The sequence below is a fragment of the Haliotis rufescens genome, unplaced genomic scaffold (assembly GCF_023055435.1).
Source record: "Haliotis rufescens isolate VD_foot unplaced genomic scaffold, xgHalRufe1.0.p SCAF_8, whole genome shotgun sequence".
Classification (NCBI taxonomy): Eukaryota; Metazoa; Mollusca; class Gastropoda; order Lepetellida; family Haliotidae; genus Haliotis; species Haliotis rufescens.
This window is the reverse complement of record NW_025964372.1, coordinates 34,167,565-34,190,054: the sequence shown is the minus strand read 5'-3', so window position 1 is coordinate 34,190,054 and position 22,490 is coordinate 34,167,565. Positions and strand designations below refer to the sequence as shown.

The window sequence follows — 22,490 nt, the reverse complement described above, 5'->3', positions numbered from 1 at the left end:
GGGTTCCACTGTACTATACTGTAAGTGTATACTTTATATGTAACTGTTCACATTATTATATATGATTTGATATCTGATTGCGGACACAGTATAGAATATACGAGTCAGATTATTATAATAATGTAAACGGTCGGAATGAGATCTACAAACAATGCATATAAAGGGTGTACTATAAATGAACTAATTCATATTACCTTTGCAGCAACACTTGTACATTCTAAAGAACAAGATGGTTATGGAGAGAAGAAAACAAAGTTGAATAGTATTTATGTTAAAAATTCAATATTATCAATCTGAGTGATTATTGGAAACAGTTCAATTACAAAAGTCTTTTACTTAATTATTATATTCAAATACCAATATTCAATAGGAAAATACAACACGGCCTTGTAAGGCTAACATGATATACAATTGAAATATGTGTTAATTTAATAATAGGTAAAGCAGAGAAATTACACGGTACACGTGCAGTGTGGTGTTTGCAAGTCAGGAAAGCGTTGCAAAAGTATAGCATGTACAAGCCCGTGTAGCATTGACGATTTATAGCATATACAAGCCCATGTATCATTGAGGGTTTTTAGCATATACAAGCCCATGTAGCATTGACAACTTATAGCGTATACAAACACATGTAGCATTGACTATTTATAGCATATACAAGCCCATGTAGCAATGACGATTCATAGCATATACAAGCCCGTGTGGCATTGACAACTTATAGCGTATACAAACACGTGTAACATTGAGGGTTTATAGTATATGCAAGCCCATGTAGCATTGACAATTAATAGCGTATACAAGCCCGTGTAGCATTAAGGGTTCGTGGTATATGCAAGCCCATGAAGCATTGACACAAGCCCGCCCTAAAAGTCTTGACGATTAAAAAGACGGATGCAAAATGATTTCCGTGGTTAGAGGTCAGTGACATAGGACGACAAACGTTGAGGTAGGTGTAATTGATAATTGAACATACACATTCTCTTTCATCACTTCACAAACATTCAGTCACGATGCCCTCTCAATGTTAAAGAAATGTGAACAATCAAACTGAGATGAAGACATTATATGTATCAAGAACATTCACAAAGAATTGCAGATGAATTGTCTTACCTACTCCCAAGCTATTAAGGTAGTTCACAAATATCACAATGGAGACGTGCATGTCTCAGATCCTTTTTTGTGATTGTAGATTGTTTCGCTCATGCTTTTCAAACTGAACATGTAATCATACACAAAAATATATCTTTTTGTAGAATAAAGAATAGTACAAACTTATATATCGGGCACATAAACATATTCGTTTAAACAAAACATCGCAAATAATGTATTTTAAATATGTTTGTAAACAAACAGGTTTCTACAAGATAAATTAAGCATTAAGATAACTAGTTGGAATATGAGAATAAAACTAATTAAACCAACAGAAACAATATATGCATAAGCAAATATGGAGATACTTTATGCAGGTGGGGGCTGGAATAACATGAATGTCCGACGAATGAGCCTTCTGGTGATGAGCCTGTACCAGTAAAACTTGGAGTGGAGTGGGCGTGGAGTGGGGTTGCTGGGTAATGCTGGGTAGGTGGATGTTATTTTGCAACACTGGGGCAGACATTGGTACAGTGTCGTTTCTTAACACCACCTGCGATTCCACTTAAGCGTAAGTATTCTGACATCGAGATGCGTCATACTGTTCATAGGTGTTTTCAGTTCAAAATTCAATGCAGGGATAAATGTACAAATAACACAGCTCTACAATGTAAACACGGTATGTGTATACAGAAATAAAACTCTTTTCCAAATGCAGGGTGTCGTCCAACTTACCTGCATCAGCACCTGTAGTTGATGGATTAGTAGGGAAATTGTAGCCTCCGTTAACAATGTCTATGGAAAACCCATATACAGCGAACCTGCTGGCAGAGCGGACGAAATAACTGAAGAATGAACAATTTCTTCCCGCTTTGTAATCACTGCCGGGGATGTCCACCCAGTCCAGTGTAACAGGGACCATATCACCAGTAAATACTTCAATATCTGATACGTATTGTTTAGTCAGGATGTTTATACATTTTGTATAAGGAATGAATGCACTGTTCACGAAATACGTAACTGGAACTACAACAACAATGCCATGATCATAATAATGTGGGTCGTTTCTACACAGGGTTGCCATGACAGGCCTTGTGGCATTAAGATATAGACTCTCATTCTTGGCGAGGTATTGGCGATATACACGGTTGTCATCAAGAGAGAATGTAGATCCATTGTTCAACATAATTTCAGTGTTGCTCTGGTCACTAATAACTTGCAGCTGGTATGTCCAGTTCCTATGATTGAATACGTCACATGTATACATAACATACTCCGTCCCATGATGTCGTACATGTAATAGTTGCGTCACGGCCGTGAATAAATCGCCTTGCATTTCCCCACTGAACACAGCTACAGTGTTTGTTGCGTTGATTACAGTTCCAGTCAGGTCATAGTCACTCTTCATTGTGAAGGTCTGATACTCATCTAGAGTCACGTGAATCGTGTCTCCGTTGTTGTAGGTCATGTTGTCATAGGTGACGTTCCCCTCCAGCATCAGCGTGATGTCCACGTCTGTCTTGTGGTTGTGGCTAGCTATCACTAACACTACCTGGCCCTTGTATCCCAGACAGATGGATACTACATACCTGGAACCTAGGGCAGAGATCGGGAGGGGTGAAAAGATGTCATATCCACAGTGTCCGTGAACGCCCATGTCCTCACCAAAGACGTGGATAATGAAAGCCTTGTTTTCCACACCCACCGTCATCCGCAATGATCCATTTACGTCAACCAAAGTGAACCCATATGGCGTTACAGTCCTTGTGACGTTATATCCAAGCTGTGGATAATCAACCAGAAAGGATCCCCCTGTTTCCCCAGCTGCCACTGTAACTGCATAATCAAACGGCGCGTTATACTGAATGTATACCAGGAGGTAGCCTACACCTGGAAAAAGTATACACAGTTTGTTAGTTGTGTTTTAGAATGGACAATAACGGTACAAGCTAGCTTCTGACAATTGATAGTTTCAACGCATCACTCGATTATGCAGTGTGTGCCTGGGGTTGACATACATGACTCTGATGTTATAAACCAAATATGTGTTAATGTGACTGCTGTCCAAAGTCATTAAATCGATCGCCAAAGGACAATAGTCACTCTATCATGATTTCTTTTATATATAAAAGACACTCATCGATCTGGTTCCAAATAACAACATCGATGAAAATAGGTATAACGTGAGCACAAGCAAATTAAACGTTATTTTACACACTTACAAAAATCAAGTCGGCCTGTAAATATACGACCTGACAAACAACTACAACAGTAGCGTGAATAACAGCCGACTCGCGCGTTCCTTGTTAATCGCAGCGTTTTGTTCATCACTTCCTCAGTAAGTCACAGTGACGGTGTAACTATAGGGCATTCTGAACATTCCCACGCTGAATGGAGTTGTCACTCGTTTGGATTGACTATGTGTTTTACAGCCATACAGTTGGTCGTTATATGACTGTCAGTATAAAAATGTTGTCACATCTGCCGAATGGAAGTGTAGGAAAAAGTTAATATAAAATCATAATTACGTGCATGTGTGCTGCTGTGGATATGAATACGTCACAGTGGGGTTAGCGGTGTCCTCATAATAATAGAGTCCCCATTTCGAAAGAAATGTTGAGCACCACCCCTTCTTTATGTTCCTATACCCCGACCTTCCTTGTATCTCTGTACATGTAACGTTGATGTCTGATTATTGTCTAAGATACCACTGATATCTGTTGAAAATTTGGCAGAATAGTGTGTGTTTCTCAAGATCGTCACAAGTTCTGAGTCATATGATATGATGCAAAGCTTTAGAAGGATATTCAAAAATCTATTGCTATGCATGTCATAATGGAAACAAAAACAAGTATGTCAAGTGATTTTAATTACATTTCATTTCATATGGAATGTACTGACTCCGAGCCGAACATTCTCTGTTTTATCTCCATCATGCCGAGCTCAAGGCAAGGAAACAACACGTACCATCCTTCAAGTACCGTGATAAGGTTTGACGCGACCAGGGGATGGAACCACCGAACTTTTGCTCTCCGTGCAAACGCTATAACCCCTACACCACTGAGGGGAACGCACCCCAGAGCACACTAGATAAGACACCAAACCGACATCTACCGTGAAAGTTGACAACATAACCAAAACCATAAACAGCAAAACGGTAATCCATAAACTGTGATCAAAGACAATGTATACAATTTAACAAAACTCAATTGTTAGATATTATCAGATAGTATTAACCATTTTACATGCTATGATTCTTTTAATATTATATTTTAGGATTACAACTTTGAAATACATGTTTGTTATTCCTTATATTGTGTATACTTGCATCACATCGGGCTTTCCTCCAACATCAAGCTGGCATGCCATGATATAACTGAAATACTGCTCAAAGCGGCTTTAAACAAATCTCGCATACTCAAAGAAGCTATGTCTATACTTATACCCTCAGGGTATTCTTGTCCGCCAGTCCGGGTGTTGTTAGATACAGGTGTGGGTAGTGTCGTTGCACCTGCGGCAGTTGAGGCCGGGGTTTGTGTCGTCGGAGTTGCTGAACCTAAACAGAAACTAGATCTCAGATACTCTTTTCACAGTTGCTAGAGCGTGGTTTCTAATCACATAACATTCTTCTTAACATGAAAACAGCTTATATCAATGTCGCATAGTTGCGTATTATTTTCAACACAACATTTGATAGCTCAGAAAAGTTATGCCATGTCTGATTCATGCATGTGGAATATACATATATATATATATATATATACATGTGACTCGTTTGTGCATTACATCTCTTTGTAAAGATTGTTTTAGAGCTACACTTCTACCTGAAATGTCCCAAATTCACAGAGAACTACCTGGGACTCCCATAGTGGTAGTGGTATGTAATAAGATGTCCTTCTCTGCAATCATACAGAATGGAGAATAACAGACACGACGTGAGTAGGCTCTGGGGTTACTATGACACAGGGGAACTCAGGCGTACAGTAGAGGACAAAACAACATGTACAGACAAACGTTCCCATTGTCCTCTCCATGCCCCGCGTATTAACCTTGAAGTTCAAAACTACCCAGGGAGGAGTTGCATCAACTACTTAGAATCACAGATGTGCTTGAAAGGAATTTGATAGTGGAGACATGTCTATGGATAAGTGTCCAGTTGAAAAGATAGAGAAGGAAAGAAATGTTCACTGTATCAGGTCCTGTGGAGTTTCATTTTCTGTTTTGGAAATGAGATAGGGCAAAAAACTAAATTGGACTCTCGGTACGGGAAAAGAAATAAGCTTTTGAATTATCTACCTCCAAAGCTTTGATTCTAATTAAATCCTGACACCGAGAGCCAGCGTCCCTGGTTTTGTTGTTCACTATGGCTCTGTTCGTGATTCAATTGTCGGGCCTTTGAAAAAATTAATGATTAAATAAATAAGATACAGCAACCAAAATCAAATGTCCGGAAACGAATGGAGAACCATAGTGATCTTAATTGAGAAGTGAGCCAAAACACCAAAAGGAAGGTTGTGTATTGGCAAGAAACGATGAATGAAGTGAGACAGGCGAAAAGGTCAAACATAAACAAAGAAATTACATCTTAACCATTCCGAGATGTCAGTTGGATTGAACTGTCAGTCTCGGAGCTCCGTGACTTCTTACAAACTTCTGGAGATGGCAAGCAAACATAACTGATATTTGTACGTCTGTTTATGTATTTAGGACATGTGATATGCTTGTGTTTAAGTTTAGCATGATGCAATATATTATTAATTTCTTCCTGAAAATACATATTTTACCTCGGTGCAACATTTTGTTTATGAAGTGTGTAAGCTGATATTTCGGCCTGTAAGGTGCTTATATAATTGTCTTGTGCATAAGGAACAATGAACAGGTTATATCGCAAAATATACTTGAAATGATTTACATACTTTACATAATATTCCAATAGTACATCAATATATGATGAGAATATTAACGTGTCCTGAACAAACTCAAATTATGTTGATGGTGAAACGTTAACGTCAGAGAATAGTCTCTCTTGATTATCCCCCGAAACAGATTCAACTGGGCGAAAAAGGCAAAAGAGTGGTAACAATTATGTGAATGTATCACAGCAAATCAGGGATGACACCAGCTGTTAGCGAACAAGGGTCAGCATGTCCTGCTCTACTGGCCACGCCTATCCAGTCTTTGTTAAACAGTGTTTGATTACAATAATAACTAATTGTTATATCAAGTGGGCATCAACCACAAACATGTGTTGTTATACCTAATTCTTTCTTCATAACAAACCCAGTTAACGTAAAAGATCAGTTGACACCATGGAAACAATGTATGTGTGGATAGGTATTCAAGGAATGTGTATAAAACAGGGTTGTTAAATCAGGGAATATGTATACCCACTGAAACGTTTAGGGAATATTCCCTGCGTGAATCAGACATTACATATTTAATGTAGCATATACACTACATTCCACCATCGGTGGATCCATTGGAAATATTCCGTGCAGTCGTTGTTTTCAACCAACAAATCAAGCGACGGCGATAGGCAACAACGAGTACTCAGACCAAAGAGCAGTCAGAGCACGTCACATAATAGGAAATATTTCTCTCTTGACACAATGTGCAACGTAGGCCATAGTCTATTCTTTATATTGCTTCAAGTCAGACAACAGTAGGGTTTGCGCAAAGTTTATGGTGTAGGGTTCATTTGACTTTTAAAAACCTCATTTAATTTAAGCTGACTAAAAAAGAGAGACGCGTTACTACTACACCGCATACCGGTGCAGCGTATACACAGCAATTTATCTCACCTTAAATGACAATACTAGCTTCTGTTTGGTTAAGGAGCGGGCAATTGTTTTCCATGTAGCCTATTCATGTAGCCTACTCATGTAGCCCGCTCATTTTTCCCACTGAGAAATCGATCGGAACACACCTTAAGTAACTTACTTATCTCGCATAAGTATCATTGAGCTAAAATGAAACGATGTTTACCCGAAGGCATTGGGTAAATGGTAGTAAGGGTTATACTCAGTGAAACTTGGGACATATATTCCGGGTATGTAAGAACGAATGTCGGTGAGATAAGTTCACAAATAGGGGAGTCAAACCTAGGCGTGAAGCGAAGAGAGGCAACAATATATCCACAAGGCTATCTAACTATCCTTTTCATATAAGAAAACCTTTTGGGAAATATGTACCACCAGCTTACAGTAACTTCAATACAAAATCGGTTTTTTTCCAGACGTGGGTTCGAAGTTCAGTGAGAATACGTCTCATGACGCCAAAGATACGATAAACTCTCTCCAGAGGACTGTTGGTAAAGTAATGCTTAAGCCAACCAGAATGTTCTTATTACAACAAAAGATAACGTACCGTCAACGATTCCAAGTAATACCAGGAGTAGTGCCACCTCTATAAAACACTCCATCGTTACAGACCTTCGCCTGTACGATATAGAGCTGTGACTACGCTCTGTTTGGCAGGGTGGTTTCAGGTTACCAGTAATGTTTGTGGGACCTCACTGTGCCCTCGCCTGTTGTGGTGTGCAAAAGGGCAGTCCGTTTTGGTAAACGGGGAGACAATTAACTATAGTCTGGCATACGTTTATGCATTTATACATATACCTTGACTTGTCAAAATGTTCTAAGCCTAACAAACAAAACCAACAATTGTTAAAGCGTTTATTTTAATTTTTCAACATAATTTTATTGCTTTTCAATACACGTCTCATATCGAGCTTTTCAATTCTAGTCAGGGAAGTAGTTTTCGAATTCTGAAGCCACACTGAAAACCCCATTCGTGGCAGCTTTGAGGACACCGTTGTCGTGACAGCGCTTCTCACGTAGGTGTTCTTTCAGTTTAGGAAACAGGTGGAAATCACTTGGTGCCAGGTCTGGCGAGCATGGGGGGTGAGGAAGTTTTTCGAACCCACATCGTCACACAGCAGCCTTTGCAAGTCGAGAGGTGTGAGAAGAGGCACAGTCATGAAGTAGTTGGACTTCAGCAGTCGACATCCCTCCCCGCTTTTCTTTGATAGAATCTTCCAGGCGATGCAGCAAATGAACAAAGTAGGCACCGGCAATCATCTTTTGACTTTCAGTGTAATCAACAAGGAGCCCACCCTTTGCGTCCGAGAGTACAGTGGCCCAAACTTTCTTCACTGATCTTGAAGACTTGAATTTCTTTGGTGCCGGAGAAGTGGATTGTTGATATTTCATGGAGTGACGTTTTGACTCAGGATCAAAGTGGTAGACCCATGTTTCATAACCTGTTACTAATTTCCTTTTGAATTTGACAACATCCTCATCAATTAGCTCTAACTGTTCTCTGACATGTCAGTTCGTTTTTCCTTTTAGATCAGATTTTAGCAACCTTGGCACCCAAAGAGCAGATATCTTATTTATCTGTAAATGTACTTTTATCTCAAGTCCCAAACTGTTCTTCTCCATTTCAAACGGCCACAACAGACCAAATACAGCAACTTGCAATGAACTACTTTAAAAAAATGTACAACATTGACCATTTCAATTTGTTATGGCTCATAGTTAAAAATTAGTCAGACTAAGAACATTTTGACATTTTTATATCTACAGATATAATACACGATAAAATACATTGCAGAATCTCCATTTAGATACATATTCAATTGTTATCAATTATATGAATATGGTAATTGATTTAATTGAATTATTTAATGGTTAACGCCTACATACATCTTCAAACATTGTACGAAACATTTTCTGAAACATGCTCTGAAAATACATTATATGAAATAGTTTGTAATGTAAGTTAACATGTTTATTTACATATACAACCATCTTCAAACACGTTCACAGGCCATATGATACTGGTGACACTACTGGTGTTGTTGGCCTGTATACTACTAATGATACTGCCTGTGTTCATTCCCTAGCTGTATGACACTGGTGATACTGCTTGTTTTCATTGCCTGGATACTCATATATGATACTGGTGATACTACTTGTGTTGATGGTCTGACTGTATGTTGCTAATGATACTGTCTGTGTTCATTGCCTAGCTGTATGACACTGGTGATACTGCTTGTTTACATTGCCTGGATACTCATATATGATATTGGTGATACTGCTTGTGTTGATAGCCTGACTGTATGCTACTAATGATACTGTCTGTGTTCATTCCCACGCCCTATGATACAGGTGAATGGCTTATAGAAATGGCTATAAGATACATGTGATACTGCTTGTGTTGATAGCTGGCTATATGATACAGGTGATACTGCTTGAGTTGATAGCTAGCTGTATGATACAGGTGATACTGCTTGTGTTGATGGCCAGACTGTATCATATTGGTGATACTGCTTGTGTTGTTGGCCTGACTGTATGCTACTAATGATACTGTCTGCGTTCATTCCCAAGCTCTATGATACAGGTGATACTACTTTTGTTGATAGCCTGACTGTATGCTTCTAATGATACTGTCTGTGTTCATTCCCACGCCCTATGATACAGGTGATGCTGCTTGTGTTGGTAGCCTTGCTATAAGATACAAGTGATACTACTTGTGTTGATAGCCTGACTGTATGCTACTAATGATACTGTCTGTGTTCATTCCCACGCTCTATGATACAGGTGATACTGCTTGTGTTGATAGCCTGACTGTATGCTACTAATGATACTGTCTGTGTTCATTCCCACGCTCTATGATACAGGTGATACTGCTTGTGTTGATAGCCTGACTGTATGCTACTAATGATACTGTCTGTGTTCATTCCCACGCTCTATGATACAAGTGATACTGCTTGTGTTGATAGCCTGACTGTATGCTACTAATGATACTGCCTGTGTTCATTCCCTCGCTCTATGATACAGGTGATACTGCTTGTGTTGATAGCCTGACTGTATGCTACTAATGATACTCTCTGCGTTCATTCCCACGCTCTATGATACAGGTGATACTGCTTGTGTTGGTAGCCTTGCTATAAGATACAGGTGATACTGCTTGTGTTGATAGCCTGACTTTATGCTACTAATGATACTGTCTGTGTTCATTCCCATGCTCTATGATACAGGTGATACTACTTGTGATGATAGCGTGACTGTATGCTACTAATGATACTGTCTGTGTTCATTCCCACGCTCTATGATACAGGTGATACTGCTTGTGTTGGTAGCCTTGCTATAAGATACAGGTGATACTGCTTGTGTTGATAGCCTGACTTTATGCTACTAATGATACTGTCTGTGTTCATTCCCATGCTCTATGATACAGGTGATACTACTTGTGTTGATAGCCTGACTGTATGCTACTAAGGATCATGTCTGTGTTCATTCCCACGCTCTATGATACAGGTGATACTGCTTGTGTTGATATTCTGACTGTATGCTACTAATGATACTGTCTGTGTTCATTCCCACGCTCTATGATACAGGTGATACTGCTTGTGTTGATAGCCTGACTGTATGCTACTAATGATACTGTCTGTGTTCATTCCCACGCCCTATGATACAGGTGATGCTGCTTGTGTTGGTAGCCTTGCTATAAGATACAGGTGATACTACTTGTATTGCTAGCCTGACTGTATGCTACTAATTATACTGTCTGTGTTCATTCCCATGCACTATGATACAGGTGATACTACTTGTGTTGATAGCCTGACTGTATGCTACTAATGATACTGTCTGTGTTCATTCCCACGCTCTATGACACAGGTGATACTGCTTGTGTTGTTGGCCTGACTGTATGCTACTAATGATACTGTCTGTGTTCATTCCCATGCTCTATGATACAGGTGATACTACTTTTGTTGATAGCCTGACTGTATGCTACTAATGATACTGTCTGTGTTCATTCCCACGCTCTATGATACAGGTGATGCTGCTTGTGTTGGTAGCCTTGCTATAAGATACAAGTGATACTACTTGTGTTGATAGCCTGACTGTATGCTACTAATGATAGTGTCTGTGTTTATTCCCATGCACTATGATACAGGTGATACTGCTTGTGTTGATAGCCTGACTGTATGCTACTAATGATACTGTCTGTGTTCATTCCCACGCTCTATGATACAGGTGATACTACTTGTGTTGATAGCCTGACTGTATGCTACTAATGATACTCTCTGCGTTCATTCCTATGCTCTATGGTACAGGTGATACTACTTGTGTTGATAGCCTGACTGTATGCTACTAATGATACTGTCTGTGTTCATTCCCACGCTCTATGATACAGGTGATGCTGCTTGTGGTGGTAGCCTTGCTATAAGATACAAGTGATACTACTTGTGTTGATAGCCTGACTGTATGCTACTAATGATACTGTCTGTGTTCATTCCCATGCTCTATGATACAGGTGATACTACTTGTGTTGATAGCCTGACTGTATGCTACTAATGATACTGTCTGTGTTCATTCCCACGCTCTATGATACAGGTGATACTGCTTGTGTTGATATCCTGACTGTATGCTACTAATGATACTGTCTGTGTTCATTCCCACGCTCTATGATACAGGTGATACTGCTTATGTTGATATTCTGACTGTATGCTACTAATGATACTGTCTGTGTTCATTCCCACGCTCTATGATACAGGTGATACTGCTTGTGTTGATAGCCTGACTGTATGCTACTAATGATACCGTCTGTGTTCATTCCCGCGCTCTATGATACAGGTGATACTGCTTGTGTTGATATTCTGACTCTATGCTACTAATGATACTGTCTGTGTTCATTCCCACGCTCTATGATACAGGTGATACTGCTTGTGTTGATAGCCTGACTGTATGCTACTAATGATACCGTCTGTGTTCATTCCCACGCTCTATGATACAGGTGATACTGCTTGTGTTGATATTCTGACTGTATGCTACTAATGATACTGTCTGTGTTCATTCCCACGCTCTATTAAACAGGTGATACTGCTTGTGTTGATAGCCTGACTGTATGCTACTAATGATACTGTCTGTGTTCATTCCCACGCTCTATGATACAGGTGATACTGCTTGTGTTGATAGCCTGACTGTATGCTACTAATGATACTGTCTGCGTTCATTCCTATGCTCTATGATACAGGTGATACTACTTGTGATGATAGCCTGACTGTATGCTACTAATGATACTGTCTGTGTTCATTCCCACTCTCTATGATACAGGTGATACTGCTTGTGTTGATAGCCTGACTTTATGCTACTAATGATACTGTCTGTGTTCATTCCCACGCTCTACGATACAGGTGATGCTGCTTGTGTTGGTAGCCTTGCTATAAGATACAGGTGATACTACTTGTGTTGATAGCCTGACTGTATGCTACTAATGATACTGTCTGTGTTCATTCCCACGCTCTACGATACAGGTGATGCTGCTTGTGTTGGTAGCCTTGCTATAAGATACAGGTGATACTACTTGTGTTGATAGCCTGACTGTATGCTACTAATGATAGTGTCTGTGTTTATTCCCATGCACTATGATACAGGTGATACTACTTGTGTTGATAGCCTGACTGTATGCTACTAATGATACTGTCTGTGTTCATTCCCACGCTCTACGATACAGGTGATGCTGCTTGTGTTGGTAGCCTTGCTATAAGATACAGGTGATACTACTTGTGTTGATAGCCTGACTGTATGCTACTAATGATACTGTCTGAGTTCATTCCCATGCTCTATGATACAGGTGATACTGCTTGTGTTGATATTCTCACTGTATGCTACTAATGATACTGTCTGCGTTCATTCCCACGCTCTATGATACAGGTGATACTGCTTGTGTTGATAGCCTGACTGTATGCTTCTAATGATACTGTCTGTGTTCATTACCACGCTCTATGATACAGGTGATACTACTTGTGATGATAGCCTGACTGTATGCTACTAATGATACTGTCTGTGTTCATTCCCACTCTCTATGATACAGGTGATACTGCTTGTGTTGATAGCCTGACTTTATGCTACTAATGATACTGTCTGTGTTCATTCCCACGCTCTACGATACAGGTGATGCTGCTTGTGTTGGTAGCCTTGCTATAAGATACAGGTGATACTACTTGTGTTGATAGCCTGACTGTATGCTACTAATGATACTGTCTGTGTTCATTCCCACGCTCTACGATACAGGTGATGCTGCTTGTGTTGGTAGCCTTGCTATAAGATACAGGTGATACTACTTGTGTTGATAGCCTGACTGTATGCTACTAATGATAGTGTCTGTGTTTATTCCCATGCACTATGATACAGGTGATACTACTTGTGTTGATAGCCTGACTGTATGCTACTAATGATACTGTCTGTGTTCATTCCCACGCTCTACGATACAGGTGATGCTGCTTGTGTTGGTAGCCTTGCTATAAGATACAGGTGATACTACTTGTGTTGATAGCCTGACTGTATGCTACTAATGATACTGTCTGAGTTCATTCCCATGCTCTATGATACAGGTGATACTGCTTGTGTTGATATTCTCACTGTATGCTACTAATGATACTGTCTGCGTTCATTCCCACGCTCTATGATACAGGTGATACTGCTTGTGTTGATAGCCTGACTGTATGCTTCTAATGATACTGTCTGTGTTCATTACCACGCTCTATGATACAGGTGATATTGCTTGTGTTGGTAGCCTTGCTATAAGATACAAGTGATACTACTTGTGTTGATAGCCTGACTGTATGCTTCTAATGATACTGTCTGTGTTCATTACCACGCTCTATGATACAGGTGATATTGCTTGTGTTGGTAGCCTTGCTATAAGATACAGGTGATACTACTTGTGTTGATAGCCTGACTGTATGCTTCTAATGATACTGTCTGTGTTCATTACCACGCTCTATGATACAGGTGATATTGCTTGTGTTGGTAGCCTTGCTATAAGATACAGGTGATACTACTTGTGTTGATAGCCTGACTGTATGCTACTAACGATACTGTCTGTGTTCATTCCCATGCACAATGATACAGGTGATACTACTTGTGTTGATAGCCTGACTTTATGCTAGTAATGATACTGTCTGTGTTCATTCCCATGCTCTATGATACAGGTGATGCTGCTTGTGGTGGTAGCCTTGCTATAAGATACAGGTGATACTACTTGCGTTGATAGCCTGACTGTATGCTACTAATGATACTGTCTGTGTTCATTCCCATGCTCTATGATACAGGTGATACTACTTGTGTTGATAGCCTGACTGTATGCTACTAATGATACTGTCTGTGTTAATTCCCATGCTCTATGATACAGGTGATACTGCTTGTGTTGTTGGCCTGACTGTATGCTACTAATGATACTGTCTGTGTTCATTCCCATGCACTATGATACAGGTGATACTACTTGTGTTGATAGCCTGACTGTATGCTACTAATGATACTGTCTGTGTTCATTCCCACGCTCTATGATACAGGTGATGCTGCTTGTGTTGGTAGCCTTGCTATAAGATACAGGTGATACTGCTTGTGTTGATAGCCTGACTGTATGCTACTAATGAAACTGTCTGTGTTCATTCCCATGCACAATGATACAGATGATACTACTTGTGTTGATAGCCTGACTGTATGCTACTAATGATACTGTCTGTGTTCATTCCCACGCTCTATGATACAGGTGATACTGCTTGTGTTGATAGCCTGACTGTATGCTACTAATGATACTGTCTGTGTTCATTCCCACGCTCTATGATACAGGTGATACTGCTTGTGTTGATAGCCTGACTGTATGCTACTAATGATACTGTCTGTGTTCATTCCCACGCTCTATGATACAAGTGATACTGCTTGTGTTGATAGCCTGACTGTATGCTACTAATGATACTGCCTGTGTTCATTCCCTCGCTCTATGATACAGGTGATACTGCTTGTGTTGATAGCCTGACTGTATGCTACTAATGATACTCTCTGCGTTCATTCCCACGCTCTATGATACAGGTGATACTGCTTGTGTTGGTAGCCTTGCTATAAGATACAGGTGATACTGCTTGTGTTGATAGCCTGACTTTATGCTACTAATGATACTGTCTGTGTTCATTCCCATGCTCTATGATACAGGTGATACTACTTGTGATGATAGCGTGACTGTATGCTACTAATGATACTGTCTGTGTTCATTCCCACGCTCTATGATACAGGTGATACTGCTTGTGTTGGTAGCCTTGCTATAAGATACAGGTGATACTGCTTGTGTTGATAGCCTGACTTTATGCTACTAATGATACTGTCTGTGTTCATTCCCATGCTCTATGATACAGGTGATACTACTTGTGTTGATAGCCTGACTGTATGCTACTAAGGATCATGTCTGTGTTCATTCCCACGCTCTATGATACAGGTGATACTGCTTGTGTTGATATTCTGACTGTATGCTACTAATGATACTGTCTGTGTTCATTCCCACGCTCTATGATACAGGTGATACTGCTTGTGTTGATAGCCTGACTGTATGCTACTAATGATACTGTCTGTGTTCATTCCCACGCCCTATGATACAGGTGATGCTGCTTGTGTTGGTAGCCTTGCTATAAGATACAGGTGATACTACTTGTATTGCTAGCCTGACTGTATGCTACTAATTATACTGTCTGTGTTCATTCCCATGCACTATGATACAGGTGATACTACTTGTGTTGATAGCCTGACTGTATGCTACTAATGATACTGTCTGTGTTCATTCCCACGCTCTATGACACAGGTGATACTGCTTGTGTTGTTGGCCTGACTGTATGCTACTAATGATACTGTCTGTGTTCATTCCCATGCTCTATGATACAGGTGATACTACTTTTGTTGATAGCCTGACTGTATGCTACTAATGATACTGTCTGTGTTCATTCCCACGCTCTATGATACAGGTGATGCTGCTTGTGTTGGTAGCCTTGCTATAAGATACAAGTGATACTACTTGTGTTGATAGCCTGACTGTATGCTACTAATGATAGTGTCTGTGTTTATTCCCATGCACTATGATACAGGTGATACTGCTTGTGTTGATAGCCTGACTGTATGCTACTAATGATACTGTCTGTGTTCATTCCCACGCTCTATGATACAGGTGATACTACTTGTGTTGATAGCCTGACTGTATGCTACTAATGATACTCTCTGCGTTCATTCCTATGCTCTATGGTACAGGTGATACTACTTGTGTTGATAGCCTGACTGTATGCTACTAATGATACTGTCTGTGTTCATTCCCACGCTCTATGATACAGGTGATGCTGCTTGTGGTGGTAGCCTTGCTATAAGATACAAGTGATACTACTTGTGTTGATAGCCTGACTGTATGCTACTAATGATACTGTCTGTGTTCATTCCCATGCTCTATGATACAGGTGATACTACTTGTGTTGATAGCCTGACTGTATGCTACTAATGATACTGTCTGTGTTCATTCCCACGCTCTATGATACAGGTGATACTGCTTGTGTTGATATCCTGACTGTATGCTACTAATGATACTGTCTGTGTTCATTCCCACGCTCTATGATACAGGTGATACTGCTTATGTTGATATTCTGACTGTATGCTACTAATGATACTGTCTGTGTTCATTCCCACGCTCTATGATACAGGTGATACTGCTTGTGTTGATAGCCTGACTGTATGCTACTAATGATACCGTCTGTGTTCATTCCCGCGCTCTATGATACAGGTGATACTGCTTGTGTTGATATTCTGACTGTATGCTACTAATGATACTGTCTGTGTTCATTCCCACGCTCTATGATACAGGTGATACTGCTTGTGTTGATAGCCTGACTGTATGCTACTAATGATACCGTCTGTGTTCATTCCCACGCTCTATGATACAGGTGATACTGCTTGTGTTGATATTCTGACTGTATGCTACTAATGATACTGTCTGTGTTCATTCCCACGCTCTATTAAACAGGTGATACTGCTTGTGTTGATAGCCTGACTGTATGCTACTAATGATACTGTCTGTGTTCATTCCCACGCTCTATGATACAGGTGATACTGCTTGTGTTGATAGCCTGACTGTATGCTACTAATGATACTGTCTGCGTTCATTCCTATGCTCTATGATACAGGTGATACTACTTGTGATGATAGCCTGACTGTATGCTACTAATGATACTGTCTGTGTTCATTCCCACTCTCTATGATACAGGTGATACTGCTTGTGTTGATAGCCTGACTTTATGCTACTAATGATACTGTCTGTGTTCATTCCCACGCTCTACGATACAGGTGATGCTGCTTGTGTTGGTAGCCTTGCTATAAGATACAGGTGATACTACTTGTGTTGATAGCCTGACTGTATGCTACTAATGATACTGTCTGTGTTCATTCCCACGCTCTACGATACAGGTGATGCTGCTTGTGTTGGTAGCCTTGCTATAAGATACAGGTGATACTACTTGTGTTGATAGCCTGACTGTATGCTACTAATGATAGTGTCTGTGTTTATTCCCATGCACTATGATACAGGTGATACTACTTGTGTTGATAGCCTGACTGTATGCTACTAATGATACTGTCTGTGTTCATTCCCACGCTCTACGATACAGGTGATGCTGCTTGTGTTGGTAGCCTTGCTATAAGATACAGGTGATACTACTTGTGTTGATAGCCTGACTGTATGCTACTAATGATACTGTCTGAGTTCATTCCCATGCTCTATGATACAGGTGATACTGCTTGTGTTGATATTCTCACTGTATGCTACTAATGATACTGTCTGCGTTCATTCCCACGCTCTATGATACAGGTGATACTGCTTGTGTTGATAGCCTGACTGTATGCTTCTAATGATACTGTCTGTGTTCATTACCACGCTCTATGATACAGGTGATATTGCTTGTGTTGGTAGCCTTGCTATAAGATACAAGTGATACTACTTGTGTTGATAGCCTGACTGTATGCTTCTAATGATACTGTCTGTGTTCATTACCACGCTCTATGATACAGGTGATATTGCTTGTGTTGGTAGCCTTGCTATAAGATACAGGTGATACTACTTGTGTTGATAGCCTGACTGTATGCTTCTAATGATACTGTCTGTGTTCATTACCACGCTCTATGATACAGGTGATATTGCTTGTGTTGGTAGCCTTGCTATAAGATACAGGTGATACTACTTGTGTTGATAGCCTGACTGTATGCTACTAACGATACTGTCTGTGTTCATTCCCATGCACAATGATACAGGTGATACTACTTGTGTTGATAGCCTGACTTTATGCTAGTAATGATACTGTCTGTGTTCATTCCCATGCTCTATGATACAGGTGATGCTGCTTGTGGTGGTAGCCTTGCTATAAGATACAGGTGATACTACTTGCGTTGATAGCCTGACTGTATGCTACTAATGATACTGTCTGTGTTCATTCCCATGCTCTATGATACAGGTGATACTACTTGTGTTGATAGCCTGACTGTATGCTACTAATGATACTGTCTGTGTTAATTCCCATGCTCTATGATACAGGTGATACTGCTTGTGTTGTTGGCCTGACTGTATGCTACTAATGATACTGTCTGTGTTCATTCCCATGCACTATGATACAGGTGATACTACTTGTGTTGATAGCCTGACTGTATGCTACTAATGATACTGTCTGTGTTCATTCCCACGCTCTATGATACAGGTGATGCTGCTTGTGTTGGTAGCCTTGCTATAAGATACAGGTGATACTGCTTGTGTTGATAGCCTGACTGTATGCTACTAATGAAACTGTCTGTGTTCATTCCCATGCACAATGATACAGATGATACTACTTGTGTTGATAGCCTGACTGTATGCTACTAATGATACTGTCTGTGTTCATTCCCACGCTCTATGACACAGGTGATACTGCTTGTGTTGTTGGCCTGACTGTATGCTACTAATGATACTGTCTGTGTTCATTCCCATGCACTATGATACAGGTGATACTACTTGTGTTGATAGCCTGACTGTATGCTACTAATGATACTGTCTGTGTTCATTCCCACGCTCTATGACAGAGGTGATACTGCTTGTGTTGATAGCCTGACTGTATGCTACTAATGATACTGTCTGTGTTCATTCCCACGCTCTATTGTACAGTTGATACTGCTTGTGTTGATAGCCTGACTGTATGCTACTAATGATACTGTCTGTGTTCATTCCCACGCTCTATGATACAGGTGATGCTGCTTGTGTTGGAAGCCTTGCTATAAGATACAGGTGATACTACTTGTGTTGATAGCCTGACTGTATGCTACTAATGATACTGTCTGTGTTTATTCCCATGCTCTATGATACAGGTGATACTACTTGTGTTGATAGCCTGACTGTATGCTACTAATGATACTGTCTGTGTTCATTCCCACGCTCTATGATACAGGTGATACTGCTTGTGTTGATGTTCTGACTGTATGCTACTAATGATACTGTCTGTGTTCATTCCCACGCTCTATGATACAGGTGATACTGCTTGTGTTGATAGCCTGACTGTATGCTACTAATGATACTGTCTGTGTTCATTCCCACGCTCTATGATACAGGTGAAACTGCTTGTGTTGATATTCTGACTGTATGCTACTAATGATACTGTCTGTGTTCATTCCCACGCTCTATGATACAAGTGATACTGCTTGTGTTGATAGCCTGACTGTATGCTACTAATGATACTGTCTGTGTTCATTCCCACGCTCTATGATACAGGTGATACTGCTTGTGGTGATAGCCTGACTGTATGCTACTAATGATACTGTCTGTGTTCATTCCCACGCTCTATGATACAAGTGATACTGCTTGTGTTGATAGCCTGACTGTATGCTACTAATGATACTCTCTGCGTTCATTCCTATGCTCTATGATACAGGTGATACTGCTTGTGTTGATAGCCTGACTGTATGCTACTAATGATACTGTCTGTGTTCATTCCCACGCTCTATGATACAGGTGATGCTCCTTGTGTTGGTAGCCTTGCTATAAGATACAGGTGATACTACTTGTGTTGATAGCCTGACTGTATGCTACTAATGATACTGTCTGTGTTCATTCCCATGCACTATGATACAGGTGATACTACTTGTGTTGATAGCCTGACTGTATGCTACTAATGATACTGTCTGTGTTCATTCCCACGCTCTATGACACAGGTGATACTGCTTGTGTTGTTGGCCTGACTGTATGCTACTAATGATACTGTCTGTGTTCATTCCCATGCTCTATGATACAGGTGATACTACTTTTGTTGATAGCCTGACTGTATGCTACTAATGATACTGTCTGTGTTCATTCCCACGCTCTATGATACAGGTGATGCTGCTTGTGTTGGTAGCCTTGCTATAAGATACAAGTGATTCTACTTGTGTTGATAGCCTGACTGTATGCTACTAATGATAGTGTCTGTGTTTATTCCCATGCTCTATGATACATGTGATACTACTTGTGTTTATAGCCTGACTGTATGCTACTAATGATACTGTCTGTGTTCATTCCCACGCTCTATGACACAGGTGATACTGCTTGTGTTGATAGCCTGACTGTATGCAACTAATGATACTGTCTGTGTTCATTCCCACGCTCTATGGTACAGGTGATACTACTTGTGTTGATAGCCTGACTGTATGCTACTAATGATGCTCTCTGCGTTCATTCCTATGCTCTATGGTACAGGTGATACTACTTGTGTTGATAGCCTGACTGTATGCTACTAATGATACTGTCTGTGTTCATTCCCACGCTCTATGATACAGGTGATGCTGCTTGTGTTGGTAGCCTTGCTATAAGATACAGGTGATACTACTTGTGTTGATAGCCTGACTGTATGCTACTAATGATACTGTCTGTGTTCATTCCCATGCTCTATGATACAGGTGATACTACTTGTGTTGATAGCCTGACTGTATGCTACTAATGATACTGTCTGTGTTCATTCCCACGCTCTATGATACAGGTGATGCTGCTTGTGTTGGTAGCCTTGCTATAAGATACAGGTGATACTACTTGTGTTGATAGCCTAAATGTATGCTACTAATTATACTGTCTGTGTTCATTCCCATGCACTATGATACAGGTGATACTACTTGTGTTGATAGCCTGACTGTATGCTACTAATGATACTGTCTGTGTTCATTCCCACGCTCTATGACACAGGTGATACTGCTTGTGTGGTTGGCCTGACTGTATGCTACTAATGATACTGTCTGTGTTCATTCCCATGCTCTATGGTACAGGTGATACTACTTTTGTTGATAGCCTGACTGTATGCTACTAATGATACTGTCTGTGTTCATTCCCACGCTCTATGATACAGGTGATGCTGCTTGTGTTGGTAGCCTTGCTATAACATACAGATGATACTACTTGTGTTGATAGCCTGACTGTATGCTACTTATGATAGTGTCTGTGTTCATTCCCATGCACTATGATACAGGTGATACTACTTGTGTTGATAGCCTGACTGTATGCTACTAATGATACTGTCTGTGTTCATTCCCACGCTCTATGACACAGGTGATACTGCTAGTGTTGTTGCCCTGACTGTATGCTACTAATGATACTGTCTGTGTTCATTCCCACGCTCTATGATACAGGTGATGCTGCTTGTGTTGGTAGCCTTGCTATAAGATACAGGTGATACTACTTGTGTTGATAGCCTGACTGTATGCTACTAATGATAATGTCTGTGTTCATTCCCATGCACTATGATACAGGTGATACTACTTGTTTGGATAGCCTGACTGTATGCTACTAATGATACTGTCTGTGTTCATTCCCACGCTCTATGAAACAGGTGATACTGCTTGTGTTGTTGGCCTGACTGTATGCTGCTAATGATAATGTCTGTGTTCATTCACATGCTCTATGATACAGGTGATACTACTTTTGTTGATAGCTTGACTGTATGCTACTTATGATACTGTCTGTGTTTATTCCCATGCACTATGATACAGGTGATACTGCTTGTGTTGATAGCCTGACTGTATGCTACTAATGATATTGTCTGTGTTCATTCCCACGCTCTATGGTACAGGTGATACTACTTGTGTTGATAGCCTGACTGTATGCTACTAATGATACTCTCTGCGTTCATTCCTATGCTCTATGGTACAGGTGATACTACTTGTGTTGATAGCCTGACTGTATGCTACAAATGATACTGTCTGTGTTCATTCCCATGCACTATGATACAGGTGATACTACTTGTGTTGATAGCCTGACTGTATGCTACTAATGATACTGTCTGTGTTCATTCCCACGCTCTATGATACAGGTGATACTGCTTGTGTTGTTGGCCTGACTGTATGCTACTAATGATACTCTCTGTGTTCATTCCCATGCTCTATGATACAGGTGATACTACTTTTGTTGATAGCCTGACTGTATGCTACTAATGATACTGTCTGTGTTCATTCCCACGCTCTATGATACAGGTGATGCTGCTTGTGTTGGTAGCCTTGCTATAAGATACAAGAGAATCTGCTTGTGTTGATAGCCTGACTGTATGCTAC

At 40.4% G+C, this 22,490-nt stretch overlaps 1 protein-coding gene across 1 annotated transcript in view; it reads right to left on the bottom strand.

Moving 5' to 3' along the window:
- LOC124120969 overlaps window positions 1-22,490 on the bottom strand; it is a 260,732-nt gene that overhangs the window by 23,828 nt on the left and 214,414 nt on the right. The window contains exons 12-13 of the mRNA XM_048389199.1: window positions 4,535-4,645; window positions 1,825-2,979 (exon numbers count right to left, since the gene is read on the bottom strand). Coding sequence (XP_048245156.1) covers window positions 1,825-2,979; window positions 4,535-4,645 — 1,266 coding nt within the window. The remainder of the gene's footprint in view (window positions 1-1,824; window positions 2,980-4,534; window positions 4,646-22,490) is intronic.